Source organism: Gorilla gorilla, chromosome 3 (assembly GCF_029281585.2).
Source record: "Gorilla gorilla gorilla isolate KB3781 chromosome 3, NHGRI_mGorGor1-v2.1_pri, whole genome shotgun sequence".
In the NCBI taxonomy this organism is placed as follows: domain Eukaryota; kingdom Metazoa; phylum Chordata; class Mammalia; order Primates; family Hominidae; genus Gorilla; species Gorilla gorilla.
Window position 1 is genome coordinate 98,861,459 of NC_073227.2, and position 18,877 is coordinate 98,880,335.

General features: G+C 38.9%; 1 protein-coding gene across 5 annotated transcripts in view; it reads left to right on the plus strand.

Moving 5' to 3' along the window:
- The window catches only part of ANXA3 (annexin A3), a 59,146-nt gene extending 41,048 nt beyond the window's left edge, over nt 1-18,098 (plus strand). For 3 of the 5 annotated variants that reach the window (XM_019026067.4, XM_055385133.2, XM_063705353.1), the window contains exons 8-14: nt 2,692-2,748; nt 3,095-3,188; nt 4,625-4,720; nt 4,836-4,862; nt 8,827-8,885; nt 11,923-12,045; nt 17,706-18,098. In XM_019026067.4, coding sequence (XP_018881612.1) covers nt 2,692-2,748; nt 3,095-3,188; nt 4,625-4,720; nt 4,836-4,862; nt 8,827-8,885; nt 11,923-12,045; nt 17,706-17,765 — 516 coding nt within the window. In that variant the 3' untranslated portion in view covers nt 17,766-18,098. The remainder of the gene's footprint in view (nt 1-2,691; nt 2,749-3,094; nt 3,189-4,624; nt 4,721-4,835; nt 4,863-8,826; nt 8,886-11,922; nt 12,046-17,705) is intronic. The other 2 variants (XM_004038872.5, XM_055385134.2) reach the window with 1 other exon arrangement.
- Nucleotides 18,099-18,877: the final 779 nt, after the last annotated feature.

An 18,877-nucleotide genomic window follows, 5' to 3' on the forward strand; every position in this document is an offset into this window, starting at 1 on the left:
TAAAGCATTCATTTTCATATCTGTAAAACTAAAATACTAACAATAACAAGTACTCATAGGGTGTTATGAAGATTAAGAGAAAGAGAGAGTATGTGAAGTACTTAGTGATCAACACAGGGTGGTAGTGGTTAGTATTATATTAAGACCGATGATAATCGGCATTTATGTCATTGGAGCAGAGCGTAAGTGAAAGAGAACAAGAAGAAAGCAAACAGCAGCAGGGTATCAGCAGCACAGAAAAGAAACCAGGCAAAAATCAGACAGTCATACAAGGACCTAATGTTTAAAAATAGGAACAAATTCATTTTAAACTATTGTAGCTAAATGTTTCATTCACCTATAATTTGCCAAATAATTCAGGCAATCCCGTGTTTTGGTTTTGTCTCCTGTCTTTCCATAATGTGCTTAAGTATTTGTACATGAACACACATACCACACACACACACACACACACACACACACACACGCATACCACTTAAACCATAGAGCCTTTAATATCACAGTTGGTTTGGGGATCTTTGAGGACTTTTTTTTTTTTCTTTTTTGAGACAGTCTCACTCTGTCCTCCAGACTGGAGTGCTGGTGGCGCGATCTCGGCTCACTGCAACCTCTGCCTCCCAGGTTCAAGCAATTCTCCTGCCTCAGCCTCCCTAGCAGCTGGGATTACAAGCACACGCCACCACACCCGGCTAATTTTTGTATTTTAGTAGAGACAGGGTTTCACCATGTTGGCCAGGATGGTCTCAAACTCCTGACCTCAATCAATCCACCCACCTCAGCCTCCCAAAGTGCTGGGATTTCAGGCATGAGCCACTGCGCCCCGCCTTTGAGTTTTGGTTTTTTTTTAATAAACTTTACTTTTTAGACCAGCTTCAGATTTATGGAAAAATTGAGCAGAAAGTACAGAGAGCTCCCATATGACCCTCTTCTACTCTCTCCTTTCCATTATTATTATTATCATTATTTTGAGACAGGATCTGGCTCTGTTGCCCAGGCTTGAGAACTATGGTGTGATCTTAGCTCACTGTAGTCTCGACCTCCTGGGCCCAAGCAGACCTCCCACTTCAGCCTCCTGAGTAGCTGGGACCACAGGTGTACACCACCACACTCGGCTAATTTTTTTTTTTTTTTTTTTTTTTTTAGAGAGAGAGAAGTTCTCACTCTTGCATTAATTAGTATGTGTATTTATTACAATTGGTGAATGAATATTGATACATTATTATTAACTGAAGTTTATAGTTTACATTAGGGTTCACTCTGTGATATAGTTCTATGGATTTTAATAAATGTATAATGTCATATGTCTATCATTACAGTATGATAGAGTAGTTTCACTGTCCTAAAAATCCTCTGTGCTCTGCCAGTTCATACCTTCCTCCCCACCAACTACTGATCTTCTTACTGTCTCTATAGTTTTGCCGTCTCTAGAATGTCCTATAGTTGGAATCATACAGTACGTAGCCATTTCAGGCTGGCTTCTTTCACTTAGCTATATGCCTTTAAGGTTCCTCTATGTCTTTTCATAGCTTGATAGCTCATTTCTTTTTAGTACTGAGTAGTATTCCATTGTATAGAATATTTATTTTACCTGCTGAAAGGCATCTTCTTTGCTTCCAAGTTTTGGCAATTATAAATAAAACTTCTGTAAACATTCATGTGCAGATTTTTGTGTGGACATGTTTTCAACTCCTTTAGTTAAATACCGAGGGGTGCAATTGCTTGATTGTATAGTAAGAGATATTTAGCTTTATTAAAAAACTGCAGAACTGTCTTCCAAAGTGACTGTACCATTTTGCTTTCATATCAGCAGTGAATGAGAGTTCCTGTTGCTCCACATTCTCACCAGTATTTCGTGTTGTCAGTGTTTTGGATTTGAGCCCTTCTAATAGGTTGTATAGTGGCATCTTATTGTTTTAATTTGTGATTATCTAATGACATATAACGTTGAGAATCTTTTCATGTGCCATCTGTGCGTCTTCTTTGGTGAGATGTCTGTTGAGATCTTTCAACCATTTTTAAATTGGGTTGTTATTTTCATATTGAGTTTTAAGAGTTCTTTATGTATTTTGGATACAAGTTCTTTATCAGATACATGTTACAAATATGTTCTCCCAGTTTGTACCTTGTCTTTTCTTCCACATAAGACCTCTGTGTTGGGTTGGGCACAGTGTCCCACACTTGTATTCTCAGAGATTCAGGAGGCTGAGGTGGGAGGACAGCTTGAGGCCAGGAGTTTGAGACCAACCTGGGCAACATAGCAAGATCCCATCTCTAAAAAAAATTTTTAAATTAGCTGTGTGTGGTGGTGTGCACCTGTAGTCATATTAGCTATTCAGGAGGCTGAAGCGGGAAGATAGCTTGAGCCTTGGAGTTCAAGGTTATAGTGAGCTATGATTGCAGCACTACACTCTGGCCTGGCCAACAGAGAGCGAGACCCTGTCTCTAAATATATATATATATATATATGAATTTTCGGAGGAGGGAACTGAGGCCCCCAAAATTGTGTGATTTGCTAAAAATTTCATGACTAGTCAATGGCAGAACCAGAACTGGAGCCCTGAGTACATGATTTTTCTGTGCAACCTGTCCTGCCTTAAAGAAAAACCACTAAGATCCCCTGCTGGTTGAAGTACTATGTGTTAGAATCTTCTGTCTTTAAAGGATGGCCCTTGTTTTCGTCATCCTGTTTAGGGCAGAAGAGATGAAAGTCTGAAAGTGGATGAGCATCTGGCCAAAAAAGATGCCCAGGTCAGTAACAAAGCGGGAAAACGTTTCCTTTACCTATTCTCCTATGTGGCTGCCTTTGCATTTATGTGAAAAGGGAGAAAAATAGCAGCAACAGGGGCTTTTCTTTCCTGTTTGAAACAGAAGCCTGAAGCTTGGGGATCTGAACCCTAACTTTTTGCCTGCCCCAGTGGTAGTTATCATTCTCCTTGGCTCCTGCCAGCCCAATTTTTGATTTCTAGTCTCCTGAAAGTGAGAGATTTAGATAATAGATGATGGCACTGACCTCTGAAATACAACTCCAATTCTTCTCATGTCACCTCTTAAAAAGAAAATAATTGTGTCTCTAATGTCATTCTCTTGTGAATAGATTCTCTATAAAGCTGGTGAGAACAGATGGGGCACGGATGAAGACAAATTCACTGAGATCCTGTGTTTAAGGAGCTTTCCTCAACTAAAACTAAGTACAAACTCACATTACAATCCTTTGTGTTGTATGTTGTTTTTACAAATGTTTTTGCATTTAGTATACAAAGATCTAGAAAAACGAAGTTTAAAATTGCAAAGTCTGTTCCAGTTTATTTATTCACACTTCAGGAAACAAAATGGGAAAGCTGTATTGTAACTCAACGAAGTACTGACACTACACTTTTGTTTTTCCATAGAGGCTGAGTAGATTACCTAGTGAGTACCAGGTAGCAGATGGGGGAGGGAGGTGGCAGGAAGAAGAAAAGAGGCCACCCTCTAGGGTGAGAGTAGAAGGGCTTGTTCCTGTGGAATGGAGAAGCCCAACTGCTTCCACTCCACCTAACAGTTCTCCCTAGTTAGCCACTTCCAGAAAAGCCGGACACTGCAGGTGAGTCTCTGTTGACACATCAATACTGATTAACCTTTAGCTATTTCTGATATGAAGGTAAGTGGTAGAATGGATCAACTCTTATCGCCAGACCAGCTATTACATGGAATTGTGGGCACCCGCCCTCTCGCTCATAGCATCTCCTAGAACTGTTCTGGAAGCAACAGCACCTAGAAAACTAAACCTCCATTTATTGTGAACATCTTCTGACTGTGGCTTCCAGATGCTAGTTTACAGAACAACCACACAGCAAGACCAAGCTTATGCTGAGTTGACGGAACAATGAGTAAACATAAGGATATTACTGTGACTTTGAAATTCTGAAATTGTTCTTTCTTAACTTTTGCATTAAAATCACATTTATTTTATAAAATAATGACAACAGTATGTGATAGTTGCTTTATTCATGCCTTTGTTTGAAAAACAAAAACCAGATAACCCTAGGTCTCTCTCCAAAATTTCTTTTTTTAAAAATGTATTGGGGAAAAATATACTTGGCTTACAAAATATGCCTGTATACTTGGTGACATATGTACAGGTTTTGCTTGGGGCAAATACTGATCAAGAAATTCAAATGCCTTCTGGGAGGTGTGAAGTAGGCCATGCTGCCTTAGGAAATGATTCAGCACAAGGAAGTCTTCAGAATTAAGAGTTCTTTACCAGAGAAAACATATTTGACTAGTGATTATAGTATCATTTCCCAGGTGCTGCTATAAATAAAATTTAAAATAGCCCAACTTACTGGATAAATTATTTATTATTTAACTATTTAGGCTATTTAAAATGCTTACTGCTTGAGAGAAGGGGAAAGAGAAAGAGAGATCATTGAAGAAAATTATCTAGGGAGTTTGGGTTTTATTGTAGATGATTTCCTTAAAAAGGAACAAAAGAAAAACAAAAACTTCTGTGCCCAGATTTTCATGGTTTAAAGAGGGAGTTTTTTAGCTTGCTACTTGATCTTCTGCATATCAAATAAAAAACTAGAATATATTCAAATGTGCTCAACTGCGTTGCTTTAAATAATTTTGTGGTGCTTCTTTTTAGCATTTGATGAATACAGAAATATCAGCCAAAAGGACATTGTGGACAGCATAAAAGGAGAATTATCTGGGCATTTTGAAGACTTACTGTTGGCCATAGGTAAGACTTTGAGTGCTGGTAAACTAAGTTACTTTGCACTTGTTTTAACTCAGTGCCAAGGTCTGTTCCTTTTGGGCAAGAATCCTGACTGATCCATTTTTTTTGCTCCCTACAGCCCCCAACATGGTCCAGGATACACACAGTACGTTCAACAAATATTGTTAAATGAATGCTTGAAGAAGTTATTTTTTTAAGTCTTTTTTCTTTTTCTTTTTTGAAACAGGATCTCACTCTGTCACCCAGGCTGGAGTGCAGTGGTGTGATCTCAGCTCACTGCAGCCTCAACCTCCTGGGCTCAAGCAGTCCTCCCACCTCAGCCTCCCAAGTAGCTAAGACTACAAGCATGTATACCACCTGGCCCAGCTAATTTTGTATTTTTTGTAGAGATGGGGTTTCACCATGTTGCCCAGGCTGGTTGTGAACTCCTGAGCTCAAGCAATCCATCCACCTCAGCCTCCCAAAGTGTTGGGATTACAGGTGTGAGCTACCACATCCAGCCATCTTTTTAAATCTTACCTTGCTTTTTAAATTTGTATTTGTCTTATGACCATGTTTAGCTTGTAGACTTCTTGAGAGCTGAAATATTTTATTTCTACTGGCATTTTTATTGAGCTTTGTTGAAAACTGAGACATAGGCAAGGCACAGTGGCATGCACGTGTAGTCTTACCTACTTGGGAGGCTGAGGTGGAAGGATTGTTGGAGCCCAGGAGTTCAAGGCCAGTTTGGGCAACATAGCAAGATCTTGTCTCTTTAATTAAAAAAACCACACACACACACACACACACACACACACACACACACACATGCAACTAAGACCTAAGCCAGTTTGGTAATCCACCATATTTGGTTATTTATGAAAGATATCAGTGGCTTTTCTTTTCTTTCTTTCTTTTTTTTTTTTTTCTTTTGAGATGGAGTCTCATTCTGTCACCCAGACTAGAGTGCAGTGGCACAATCTCAGCTCATTGTTGACTCTGAATTGCTAAAAGATAGGCCGAGGAGGCTAAGAAAGGGAAAACTTTCTTCTTCAATTAAAAAAGTAGAATTGAGATCAGTCTTCATAATTAGTTCTCAGACTGTTCCAGTGGTAATGATACAACTGGTTAATTTTTTTTCCATTTTACATTGTTAATCTTTTTTTCTTTTTTTTTCTTTGTGACGGAGTCTCGCTCGGTTGCCCAAGCTGGAGTGCAGTGGCGCAATCTCAGGTCACTGCAACCTCCGCCTTCCGGGTTCAAGCAATTCTTGTGCCTCAGCCTCCTAAGTAGCTGGGATTACAGGCACACACCACCACGCCTGGCTAACGTTTGTATTTTTAGTAGAGACAGGGTTTCACCATGTTGGCCGGGGTGGTCTCAAATTCCTGACCTCAAGTGATCCGCCCACCTCTGCCTCCCAAAGTGCTGGGATTACAGGCTTGAGCCACCACCCCTGGCCTATATTGTTAATCTTTATATTAATTCTGCTTGCTGTTTTTCATTTGGTGTTCTTGCTAAGCCGTAATGTTTGAAAAACTTTATTGAGATGTACAAACTCTCATTCATTGAGCTAAGGAGCATTCTTGGAAATATATCATTGAATTATGTATTACATTTGGGCTATAATGCACATTATTTTATCATGTAAAAAAAGACCTTATAATTCAATTGAAGTTCAAAATATGTCACACTTTCATTTTCTGTTTCAGTCTACCATTGGAATAAACCAGTTTATAAAATTTTTTATTGAGATATAACTTACATACCATAAAATTCACCCATTCAAAGTGTGCAATTCAATGCTTTTTAATATAGTCACAAGGTTTTGCAACCATCACCACGCTCTAAGTTTAGGACATTTTAATCAGCCGCATAAGAAACCCTGTAACTATTGACAGTCACTTTCCAATCCTCCCCACCCCCTGGCTCCTATAATCGTTAATCTACTTCTGTCTCTATAGATTTGCCTAATCTGCATATTTCATACACAAGGAATCCAATACAATGGTCAATACATACTTTTTGACATGAAAAACGATCTGAGCTGTGTCATCTTAGAATCGTGTAATAGGAGCATACTACTTGCCAAATAAGAACAAATCCAGACTTAAGTAAGGAGAGGCTTTATTCAGTAGAACTATTTCAATAGAGAGAACATGTTGATTTCAGAAACCTGCAAGACTGGGCTGGGTGTGGTGGCTCACGCACATAATCCCATCACTTTGAGAGGCTGAGGCAGGAGGATCCCTTAAGGCCAGTAGTTCAAGACCAGCCTGGGCAACATAGTGAGAGCAGCATTCTGAGACTGTTCCAATGGCAATGATAGAACTGGTTAATTTTTTTCCATTTTATATTGTTAATCTTTATATTAAAGATTCTACAAAAAAATAAAAAATTAGCTGGGTAGGTTGGTGGACGCCTGTAGTCCCAGCTACTCAAGGGGCTAAGGTGGGAGGAGTGCTTGAACCCAGGAGGTCGAGGCTCCAGTGAGCTATGTTGGTGCCACTACACCAGAGCCTGAGTGACAAAAGTGAGATCCCATCTCTAAAAGATGGGGAAAAATGTGCAAAAGTTTCAAAATCCAACAGAAAAGTCTTAGCAGCAACTTTTAATGTTGGGCAAGCACAAGGGCATGATCACCGGGGATTGACAGGAAACACATCTGGCAGTGGACAGCTGGACTCTCAAGATAAGCTGCAACAGAGGCATGTTCTGCGTTTTAGGGCTTGCTCAGGACTGGGGACAAGCCAGAGTTCAGGAACCTGTGGGAGGATAGAGGCCTGATGAAAGTGTGGTCAAGACAATGAAGAGGGTAGGGAATGGGCAATTATGAATTCTTGGTCATGGTAATTAACTCTAACGGACTCCCAAGCTTCCCTGCCTATGGTGCTGGGTGATAAAGCCTCCTTCCCACTGAACATACTGCCACCTTCCAAAATTTTCAGATATGAAGAACAAATCTAGTAGGTAAGAACATAAAGCAGAAGGCAAGCTAAAGGGAAGAAAGGATCATGAAAAGAAGGGATTGTACAAATCTAGTTGGCAGGGAGGTGACTGGAAAGCTTAATAGGATGAAAGTGGGCATCATTATTTTTTATCAAGCTATTATGGCTTACTTAATGTGAGTTTTACTAGTTTAAATGGTTAGTTTCTTGTCAGAGAACTTCATGTAACAGTTTTATTCTAAATGCTGTGTTTGGGTTTCTAATACATTTCTCCTTCTATTACCCTTAAATCACTTACAAAGCCAAAAGTCTTTTAGCTTTCCTTAAGACAGTCTATAAGCCACGATGAGAAAGTCACTTATTCTTGTTCTGAGCTCCAAAATTCATTATAAAATCCATTCACTTTTGGTTGGATTCCTACCTAGAGATCAGATTTAAGATTATAAAAATAATTGTGTTGCTGTAAATAGATTTCTTCCCTACCGACTTTTCTATTCCTATTTTCTTTCTATTTAAAAGATAATTTACTCTTGCGTTTTTGTCAGTTTCCTTTTTCTTGTTTTATTTCTGCTTTACTTGTTATTTCAAAATAAAGAATTGAAGGATTGTATTTTTTTTTAAGGCAACTGAATTTAGATGACAGGTACTTGTTCTAATGGAGTCACTCTAACCAGCCTATAAATTCTAATCCAGTCATTTAAAAGAAAATTCTTTCTATGGGAAAAATTGCTTTTAAATGGAACTCCAGTGCCCCTTCGTGCCTAATGAGTTATTTGGAGCAACATCGCTGCAGTTGTCAGGCCCAAGTTGTTCATCAGTAGCCCCAGATGTTAGTAGCTGAGCAGTGTTGCACCCTAGGGAGTTATCAGTGAAAGCGTAGGTGTTCGGTGTGTCTGGGATCCAGAGATGAGTCAGTCGCTGTGGGAGTTTCTTTGGCAGGTAATTTTATTTTCACCATGGCTGGAGATAATTACTGTGCTAAAGTTCTGTGCAAATATGATATTAAAAGGCTATGAAAATCAGGGTAAGCAGCCTTTCTTTCATTCCAAGTAAAAGCCAGTTGTGGGGAGGAGGTAGAGCGGTATGACAGTCCAAAGAATCTTTTTAAAAAACATATTACTTACTATAGATTAACCCAATTTCTATTCCGTGAAGCTGAACATTATTTGCTTTTTGTTACAGTTAATTGTGTGAGGAACACGCCGGCCTTTTTAGCCGAAAGACTGCACCGAGCCTTGAAGGTTGGTCTGGAAAGTTCATGTGCATTCTTAGCGTCCCTTAATTCCCTTGGGGAAGCATGCAAATAGTAGAACAAATATTTAAAAATTAGTTATTTTAATGTAATTTAAACATTTTAAGATAAATTATATTACAGCAAATCAAGGTATGACACAATACACTCTTTACACAGACACCTGATTTTCTCTTCAAAATAAACAGACCTGGGTTTATGAAATAATTTTTTTCTAAGTAGGTATAATTTGATTTCTATTTAACTAAAACATTCTCATTTTCTCTAATATGATGAGTTTAAGTAGATGCTAATATTCCACTTGTATGAAAGATGAAAATTCATGTATAATATTAAATTTTAAAAGTTCATCCTCTATTTTAAACAGAAAAAGAGAAGGCAGGCCAGGCGCGGTGGCTCACACCTGTAATCCCAGCATTTTAGGAGGCCCAGGCGGGTGGATCACAAGGTCAGGAGTTCAAGACCAGCCTGGCCAACACGGTGAAACCCCGTCTCTACTAAAAATACAAAAATTAGCCGGGCGTGGTGGCAGATGCACTGTAATCCCAGCTACTCAGGAGGCTGAGGCAGAGAATTGCTTGAACCCAGGAGGCAGAGGTTGCAGTGAGCCTAGATTGCGCCACTGCACTCCAGTCTGGGCGACAGAGTGAGATTCTGTCTCAAAAAAAAAAAAAAAAGAAAGAAAATGAGAAGGTAAAAATATGGCTTAATGTTGATAGAATGTCATATTTCTTTTCCACTTAGATTAGTTTTCTACAGTAGCTAATTTGTCTACTGATTTGTCTCATAGGTTAATAGTATTCTAACCCATATAGAGATAGGTACAGAGAAGTATTGACCACATTATTTTCACTGCTTCACAGTAAGTGCAGGCAGTAAAACTTGTTTTAGAATGCCAAACCTCAAGCTTGAGACCCAGTAGATCCTGTGGCCTCTCAAACTGCCTTGCTTAAAATAAACCAAGCTGAGTTGGCAGCCTTTAATGATGCTGTAACCCTGTGTTTGCTTGTCTGTCTTTACTGCCAGATGGTGCGCTCCATGAGTACAGACTCTTGTTTATCCTCAGACCCTAGGCCAGGGCCTTGTGCACAGAAGATGCTTACCTCGATCTCTTTTTTCTTTTTTTTTTTTTTTGAGACGGAGTCTTGCTTTGTCGCCCAGGCTGGAGTGCAGTGGCGCGATCTCGGCTCACTGCAAGTTCCACCTCCCGGGTTCACGCCATTCTCCTGCCTCAGCCTCCCGAGTAGCTGGGACTACAGGCGCCCGCCACCACGCCCGGCTAATTTTTTTTTGTATTTTTAGTAGAGACGGGGTTTCACCGTGTTAGCCAGGATGGTCTCGATCTCCTGACCTCGTGATCCGCCCGCCTCGGCCTCCCAAAGTGCTGGGATTACAGGCGTGAGCCACCGCGCCCGGCCACCTCGATCTCTTTACCAGCCATTTTCTGTAGTCCCACATGTACCTTCAAAGTTATATCCTAAGTGAACACATCCTTCCCTTCATCTCGCCCAGCCCCAAATCTGCTCCCCTTCCCCTGTTCAGTCATCCCAGAGAATGGCCCCAACAGGAATTTGCCCAACTCTCTGAAGTCGTACCATTCCTCCCCAGCCTTCTTGACTATGCCTCAGCCACCCCAGGCTTCTTTCCATTCCTCAACTGTGGCAAGTCTATTTTCACATCACAGTCTTTGCATCCATTCCTTCTCTGGAATGCTCATCCTCTAGATCTTTACCTAGCTGACTCCTTCTCATCTTTCAGGTTTCAGCTCTCCTCCTGAGAGAGGTCTCCCCTAACTGTACCAGGCCAATTGGTTCCCTTTCAGTCACTCTCCATGCCATTTCCAGCTTTCTTTTCTTCATATTTCTGATCACTATTTACTTAAGCAATAGTTAATTTGCTTTGCTGTCTGTCTCCATCTACTAGAACATAAGCTCCATGCAGACAGAGATATAATCTGTTCTGTTCACCGCCATATGCACAGCACATGGAATAATGCCTGGCTACAGTCGATGCTCATAAGCATTTGCTGGATGAATTACATAGATGAATGGAATATCATTTAGTATGTTGGCCATCATTAGGTCAAAACCCACCTAACTGCTCAGCTAGAAATTTTACACTATCTCTCTTTTTCATTATCCTGTAGCGATACATCATTATGTTTTGTCAATCCATTTACATAAGCAACTCTCAAATCTTCCCATTTTCTCCATCCCTACTGCCTTTATTCTAGGGATGGCCATCATCATCTCTTTACTTAATTACTCAGTCTCCTCAAGATGAGTCTCAAAGCCTCTAGTCTTAACTCCCTTATCTTCTTTCTACTCCTACCTTGCAATCTGTTTCTCATGCTGCAGTCAAAGTGATTTTCTGAAACCACGAATTTGATCTGATCTCAATATTCTCATGTTTAAAATATTACAAGAGCTCTCCACACTTAGGATAAAGTCAGAATTTCATTTCATGGTTAACAAGGTCTGGCCTTTCCAGACACATTTCTTTTTATCCCTCTTTGTTAACTTACGTATCCTTGAACGTGGCATTCTTTCTTGCCCTAAACCTTCACGCCTGCTATTTCCTCTATAGGAAGTTTCTCTCTTCCCTACATGAACCTACTCCTTCCCCTTGTTGACTGTTTAGTCCTTGCTTAAATGTCACTTTCTCAGACTTTTCCTAATCCCTAATCTTTCTTAGGCTCCCCTGAAGTATGCTCCCATGGTACCCAATATTTTCAACATGTCAGACTGTTTTGCAATGGCTTACTTTCTTGCCTGTATTCTTTACAAAATTGGAAGCTTAACATGGGTATCTCATCTCTGCTTTGCAGCATTTAGCATGATGCTGGCACAGAGTAGGTGCTCAACAAATATTTCTTGAATAATGAATGATGAGTTTGATAATAAATGAAAAAGAATTACTATAGTTGAATATTTTGCACACCATTATCTGATTCTTATAAATATAGATCTCTATGTCGCTTTGTGACCAGTGACATTTGTATTGTGAACACCTGCATTCCTTAACAGGGTATTGGAACTGATGAGTTTACTCTGAACCGAATAATGGTGTCCAGATCAGAAATTGACCTTTTGGACATTCGAACAGAGTTCAAGAAGCATTATGGCTATTCCCTATATTCAGCAATTAAAGTAAGTCTACTTTTAAAAATAGCAAAACATATTTTGCCCTTCTCTACCCATCTCCTTACTCTTATATGCCTTAAAATATAAAGATATATGACTTAGATTTCTCTCTCCTTGTCAATGCATAAATGTGTTGTCTGAGCTTAAAATAGCAGCAGCAAAATATCCCTTATTTTCAGCTCTAAAATCCCAGGCATATAATAGACACTCAATATTTTTTTAGGTGTACTAGCCACTAATTTTTCTTCTTTTGTGAATTACATATGCAAGTTGTTTACCTGTTTTTATATTGTACTGTTTTTATTTATTTCAGTCTTTATGACAATGTAAGAAAAGAAAAATACGTATTTTAAATTTCCTCTCTATTTTACATGAGACAGCATGGTTCTGCAGCTTAGAGTGCTTTTCATTTCAGTATATAGGAAACTTTCTCATTTTATTTAACAGCTGTATATCATTCCATTGTTTGTATATTTGTACCCACCACAACAAACAGAGGCTTCCAGTTTATTGCTATTACAAACAATGTTGTATAATGCATACACAACTTCATCAGGTACGAGTGTATCTTTGGGATGAATTCTCAGAAGTAGGATTGCTGAGACAGATATAAATGCATTTTAAATTTTGACAAATATTACTAATTGAATTCCATTTTGCAATTCCATGAGGAATGTATGAGAACTTCTTTCTCCATAGCTTTGGCACAGAGGGTATTTTCAAACTTTTAGGTTTTTAAAACATTTTTTAGAGATGGGGTCTTGCTGTGTTGCCCAGGCTGAAGTGCTGTGGCTGTTCACAGGTGCGATCATAATACATTGTAGCCTAGAACTCCTGGGCTCAAGCAGTCCTCTTGCCTTAGCCTCCAAGTAGCTGGGACTATAGGTAAACTTTTGGGTTTTCATAATCTGATAGGTGAGGAATTGTATCTCAGTGTAGTTGTAATATACATTTTTCTTAGTATAAGTGAGGCTGAATATATTTTCATGTTTGAAATAACATTTGTATTTCTCTTTCTGTGATCTGTCTTTTTACATTCTTTGTCCACATTCTTTTGGGTTTTTGTTCTTTTTGGTCAGTTTCTAAGACCTTTTTCACATAAGGTAGATTAGCCTTTTGTCTGGTCATATTTTCCCAGTCCGTTCTTTGTCCTTTGACTTGGCCAAAAGTATTTTTTTCCAAGCAGAGGTTGCACATCTTATTTAATTAAATTTATCAATCTTTTACAGTATTTTAGTTTTTAAAAAATCTGGTCCCTTCTGTTTCTTTCATTCTGGATGAGAATCTTCCTAAAATGGGCTCCTTCCTTTCTCTTTTAAAGCATGAAACCCATTTTCATTGTTTTCAGATCTCAGTTGATATATTATGCATAGAAACTTCAAATAAATTACAACTTATTTGAATTAATAGGGCAGTAAGGCTGACAAAAATTGTACAAGAGGCTTCTGTACCTTAAGCTCATGGTTCAAAAGTCATAGTCCCAACAGGAAGATGGCAACTAGTTAGTGGAGAACTAAGGGGCTAGCCCCACACCTGCTCAGCAGCCTTCCATTGATTTACTTTTCTACCTTGATGCTCCAGACCACATATGAAAGTCTCTAGTAAATGAGTGATAGAGAGTGTTAGTCCAAGCTGGTTCCCTGGAACAAAGTGGAAGCTGGGGTTGGTGAGTGGAGCAATCCACCGTCCTCGCCTCCAAGGCCACACTGACCAGGGGAAAAGATAGAGTCAGGGCTGCCTTCGCAGAGGACTTGCAGGCTATGCAGACCTCTCTATCTCTTTGCTACTCCATCTACCCTTGAATGTCTTGAGGAAATCAGCACTAGAGAGTATTGGACCCACGTGAACTCTCCAAGGTCTAAGCTGAGACTTGGGGCATAGAAGGTGATCCAGGATGAAGAGGGAAGCAGCAGCCAAGCAGAGTGTTTGCTCTGAGCGCTGAGGGTCTAAAACTGGGAATGGAGTCCATGCTGATTAGACCCCCTAAGCTGTGGATCATTATGCACCATGCACATCCTGATCCTGGGTAGCAGCACCCTCTCTCAAGCCCCTACAAGGCTGGAGCCCTACCTCTGTGGGGGAGCTTACACCCAGTGATGTCCCCTGGGGACACCTGGCTTAGACCACATTCCAGTGTCCCTGCCAGCAGCTGGAGTCTTTGGTCCAACCTTCACTATGGCCCTACCCACAATAGCCACCCTTGAACAGGCACAAATATTAGCCAGGGTCTTTCTGCAGCTATCTTGGGAAGGTTTCTGCCTCTGACTTTACAAATGGCCTTTGAATGAATGAATGAATGAATGAATGAACATCAATCAGTCAACTAGATTCATTCACTAAAATCTCTCTCTCTCTCTTTTTAATCAGAGTTTTTGTTTTTGCACTAAACTTTTACAGAAAGAGATGCTGAGAATGCATGCATAAGTTGAAATCAGGAACTTACTCAAAAAGGCGATTCTCAGACTGTGCCTGGGACTTAGCACAAATTGCATCAATTGCTCACACTCAATTCTATTTGAATCAGTCCTGACACATCACAATAGTTTCAATCATCAGAGGAAGATTCAATAACATTAACCATATTGTAGCTACTAAGGCAGAAAAATAGACTCACACGTTTTCTAAAGATTGTCAGTAACAAGGTTGAGACATAAAGAGGGCTTTCAGTTCACCCTCAGCAAACCAGAAAATTAAATTAATCAGTGGCTCTCCGTTCCCCAGTGGTCTGGGTAATTGAGGGTTATTGTATTAGAAAACATTTAAACTATTTGTAGTTTGATAGAAAAGAAAAATCCATCACTGAAAACTTCAGTTTGCAGTTTGAAATAGTACAAGATTTCTTTATTTCTACCACCTAACATATATTATTAAGTAATCTTATTACATTTTTGCTATTGATGAACAGGATCTTTTTAGATGGTTGTTTTTGAAATTCATGGGATAGAGTTCCATTTTGCATATCATCTCAGCCTGTCATCCTGCCTGTTTTCTTCCTTCCACCTATTGTTTAGACATTTCTTTGTCCATTGACACCTTTCTCAGGGGGTAACTGGTGGGAAGGAGAAGGCAAGGAAGAACAGAGGTGAAAAACCAATGTGTACCTCTTACTACTTTATAAGAAGATATTATGGAAAATTTAGATGAAATTATGTTTTTTGGTAGTTTTCCTTCATCGACAAATTCTGTATTTATTTAATAAATAGCACAATTCCAAGCTTTTTATGGGAAAATATAGTAGCCACTCACAATCAACTCATAATCTATGTGGAGACTTGAGGTAGGTATAAAGAAACAATTAGAAGATAATAATTGAAACAACAGACAATTAAATACTAGATTGTTGAATATAGAGCTAGTACTATCAGAATTGAGAAGAAAAGAAGTTTGGGGTTAGAGAAATGGGTCTTGAGCCTGCCTTTCAGGTCAACAAGCATGTGTTGAGTGTCTCCTATGGGCCAGGTGCTCTGCTGGAGCATTTACCTTTAAGACCCCAGATCAATAGGGTCTTAAGTAAATGCTGTAGAAACAGATATGGGAAGAAGCAAGAGGGAAAGAAGTAATAAGGCATTTGTTTGATTAGAGGGTCTACCTTGGGGAATATTGAGAAATAAAATCCAAGTAGCAAGATGAGTTCAGTTGAAAGAGAGCTTTGAGATCAGCGAATTCATTCATTCAATTAAAAATATTTATCAAATGCATATTATGTGCTAGGCTCAGGGTTACAATTATAAGCAAAGGAGGTGGGGTGGGGGAAGACATTTTCTGCCCTTATGGAATTACAACTATGTTAAATGTAAAGGAAAGTGACATTGTGCTAAAAGATCCTATAATAGTAGGACTTGACTTAGAGGAAAGGCTTCTATGAGAAAGTCACGATTCAGATCTGGAAAATAAGTAGATATTAATAAGGCAAAATGTATGGAGGTAAGGGAGCCAGTAGAACATTCTAATAAAAGAAATGACGAATGGAAAGGCCTCGTGGTGGAGGAAGCATAATGAAAAATGAGGATGTGTGGGCCAGATCATGCAGGACCTTTTTGGCAATGTTTAAGGAATTTTGGCTTTAGCTTAAGAGTAAGGGGAAGCCATTGAAGAGTTCTGGGCATGAGCTCTTGAAGAGTTAGTATCAGGATCATGAAAAGATCCCTGTAAGATCTTCTTATTCTGGAGAATAAGAAGGGCTCAAAAGATATTTAGGAGTTGAAACTTAAGGGACTTGGTATAATATCTTGATGTGAGGAAAGGAAGATAGCAAGGATGACACTCAAGTTCCTACCTTGGAAAACAGACAGTGGCGCCATTCCTTGCAAGAGGATCAGGTTTTAGGTTGTTTGTTTGTTTGTTTGTTTCCTTTTCTTTTTGGGGAGTAGGGGGAGGTTTATGAGTTTGGTTTTACATGTATTGAGTTTGAGATGTCTTTGAGCCACATAAGACATGTGGAGAGGTCAAGTAAGCCATTAGTGGTGTAAATATACTTTGAGCTACTTGGATGTATTCTCTTGACTAACTGGTAGAACGCCTAATTGTTTACAACTCTGATCAGAGATGTCTAGAAGGAGCTCTTTTAATACAAAGCTGGAGCATTGTTGACTTGTCAGCTCTGCTATTGCAGAGCAAGACAGGAAAACCAATAGCATAAGAACTAAAATCTATATAAAAACGAAGAATATTGTCATATATTTTGTGAAACAGACAAATGAACAAGAAATAAAGAAAACAGAGCAATATATATAAATGCCTATTGTGTCTTACTATGAAAGTAATGCTTAACTTCTTCACTAAATGAGCCTTCTCTGAGACTTCCTTTATATTACCACTTACTCTAATATTCACCCCAGTGACAGCCATTTCAAATGTGAAACTTAAGTGATAAGAAGAGCTCACTGGTTGGGTTACCTCAAATAAAATAAAAATAATGTGAGCATCTTACACAATCCAGGTTGAAAGCCAAGTTTTACCTCCTGTGAAGTCTTTTGCGTTACAAACTTGGTATCTTTGCCCTTTAAGCCTCAACCTCACGGAGTATCTTTTCTGGACAACAGTCTATTTTTGTTTGGCCTTGGAAAAAGGAACTGATAAACATATTCTTTAAAAATGTGGTTCATTTCACTTTCTTAAGTTAGGCAGTGTAGCAGGGTATTAAGGAGCCAGGATACAGGGATTCAAATCCTGCTTTTGTCACTTATTCTCGATAAGATTTGGGGCAAGTTTCCTAACCTGTTTTTCTCATTTTACTTATCTGTTAAATGGGAGATACGTATAGTACCTATTGCAGAGAGCTTTTAAAAGGGTTAAAGTAGTTAATACACATTAAGCCTTTTGAATAAGCAAGTGTTCGATAAATATTATTAAAACTAAAATTTGAAGTTTTTATAGAAATCAATATTATGTAAGTGATGCAATCTTATTTTATTAAACCCAAATTGAAATTTAACTGCAGTATATCAGGAAGAATCTAAATATTACTTACTGTGAAGAAGATGCTGGTCAGAATGTAATTACACTCAGGTATGAATGAATGATGGAATTGCAGGTACGTTTTACTAAATGGTATAGCTCATGAGTCTCACACCCAGGTGAATCCCCTAGTGCTATAGGATTTGATTCATTTATGGTCTCCCATTATTTATACTGTATTTGTTCTTCATTGATTTTGTTCTTTGCAGTCGGATACTTCTGGAGACTATGAAATCACACTCTTAAAAATCTGTGGTGGAGATGACTGAACCAAGAAGATAATCTCCAAAGGTCCACGATGGGCTTTCCCAACAGCTCCACCTTACTTCTTCTCATACTGTTTAAGAGAACAAGCAAATATAAACAGCAACTTGTGTTCCTAACAGGAATTTTCATTGTTCTATAACAACAACAAAAGCGATTATTATTTTAGAGCATCTCATTTATAATGTAGCAGCTCATAAATGAAATTGAAAATGGTATTAAAGATCTGCAACTACTATCCAACTTATATTTCTGCTTTCAAAGTTAAGAATCTTTATAGTTCTAATCCATTAAATATAAAGCAAGATAATAAAAATTGTTGCTTTTGTTAAAAGTAATTTCTTTGTTTGCTTTCAGAGCTTGCCAACATTGTTTGATGCCTGGTGCCAACAACTAATATTTTAAAACATGTTTCTGTATAGAAGCTGTTACTGCTTCAGTTTATCACCTTGTTAATCACACTTTTTTTAAAGAAAGGAATAAGATGAAGATGTATGTGACCCTGGCCTACCCTTTCTAGTTGTGATCAAGATATAGGAGTGGTAATGCATGATAAGTTATTTCAGCTTTCAGAAAACATCTGCTGAAGGATTAATCTAACCACTTCCTGTCTGAATGGCAGCATGAATTATGGTTGCTTCATGCTAAATACTACTTTCCCAGAATGGGCATTTAGAATCAAGCCTCTAAGGTTTCCTTTGCTCTTGAGTTGGCAAAACTATGCGTTTAAAGAATGCATCATGCTATCTTTGAGTGGGACCTAATATGAAATACCTCGACTGATATGAAATAGATAAAGTGAAAAAAATTCCAGTTAGAGTTATTTTCCTGGACCAGAATAGAAATGATCATACTGGCCATGTGCAGTGGCTCACGCCTGTAATCTCAGCACTTTGGGAGGTTGGCAGGCGGATTGCTTGAGCCCAGGAGTTCGAGACCAGCCTGGGCAACCTAGTGAGACCCTGTCTCTGCCAAAAATACAAAAATTAGCCTGGCATGGTGGCACATGCCTGTGGTCCAAGCTACTTGGGAGGCTGAGGTGGGAGGATTGCTTGAGTCAGGAAGCCCATTTGGCAAGTTAGTTCTGTAATCAATACTATAAATGTCAGTCATAACT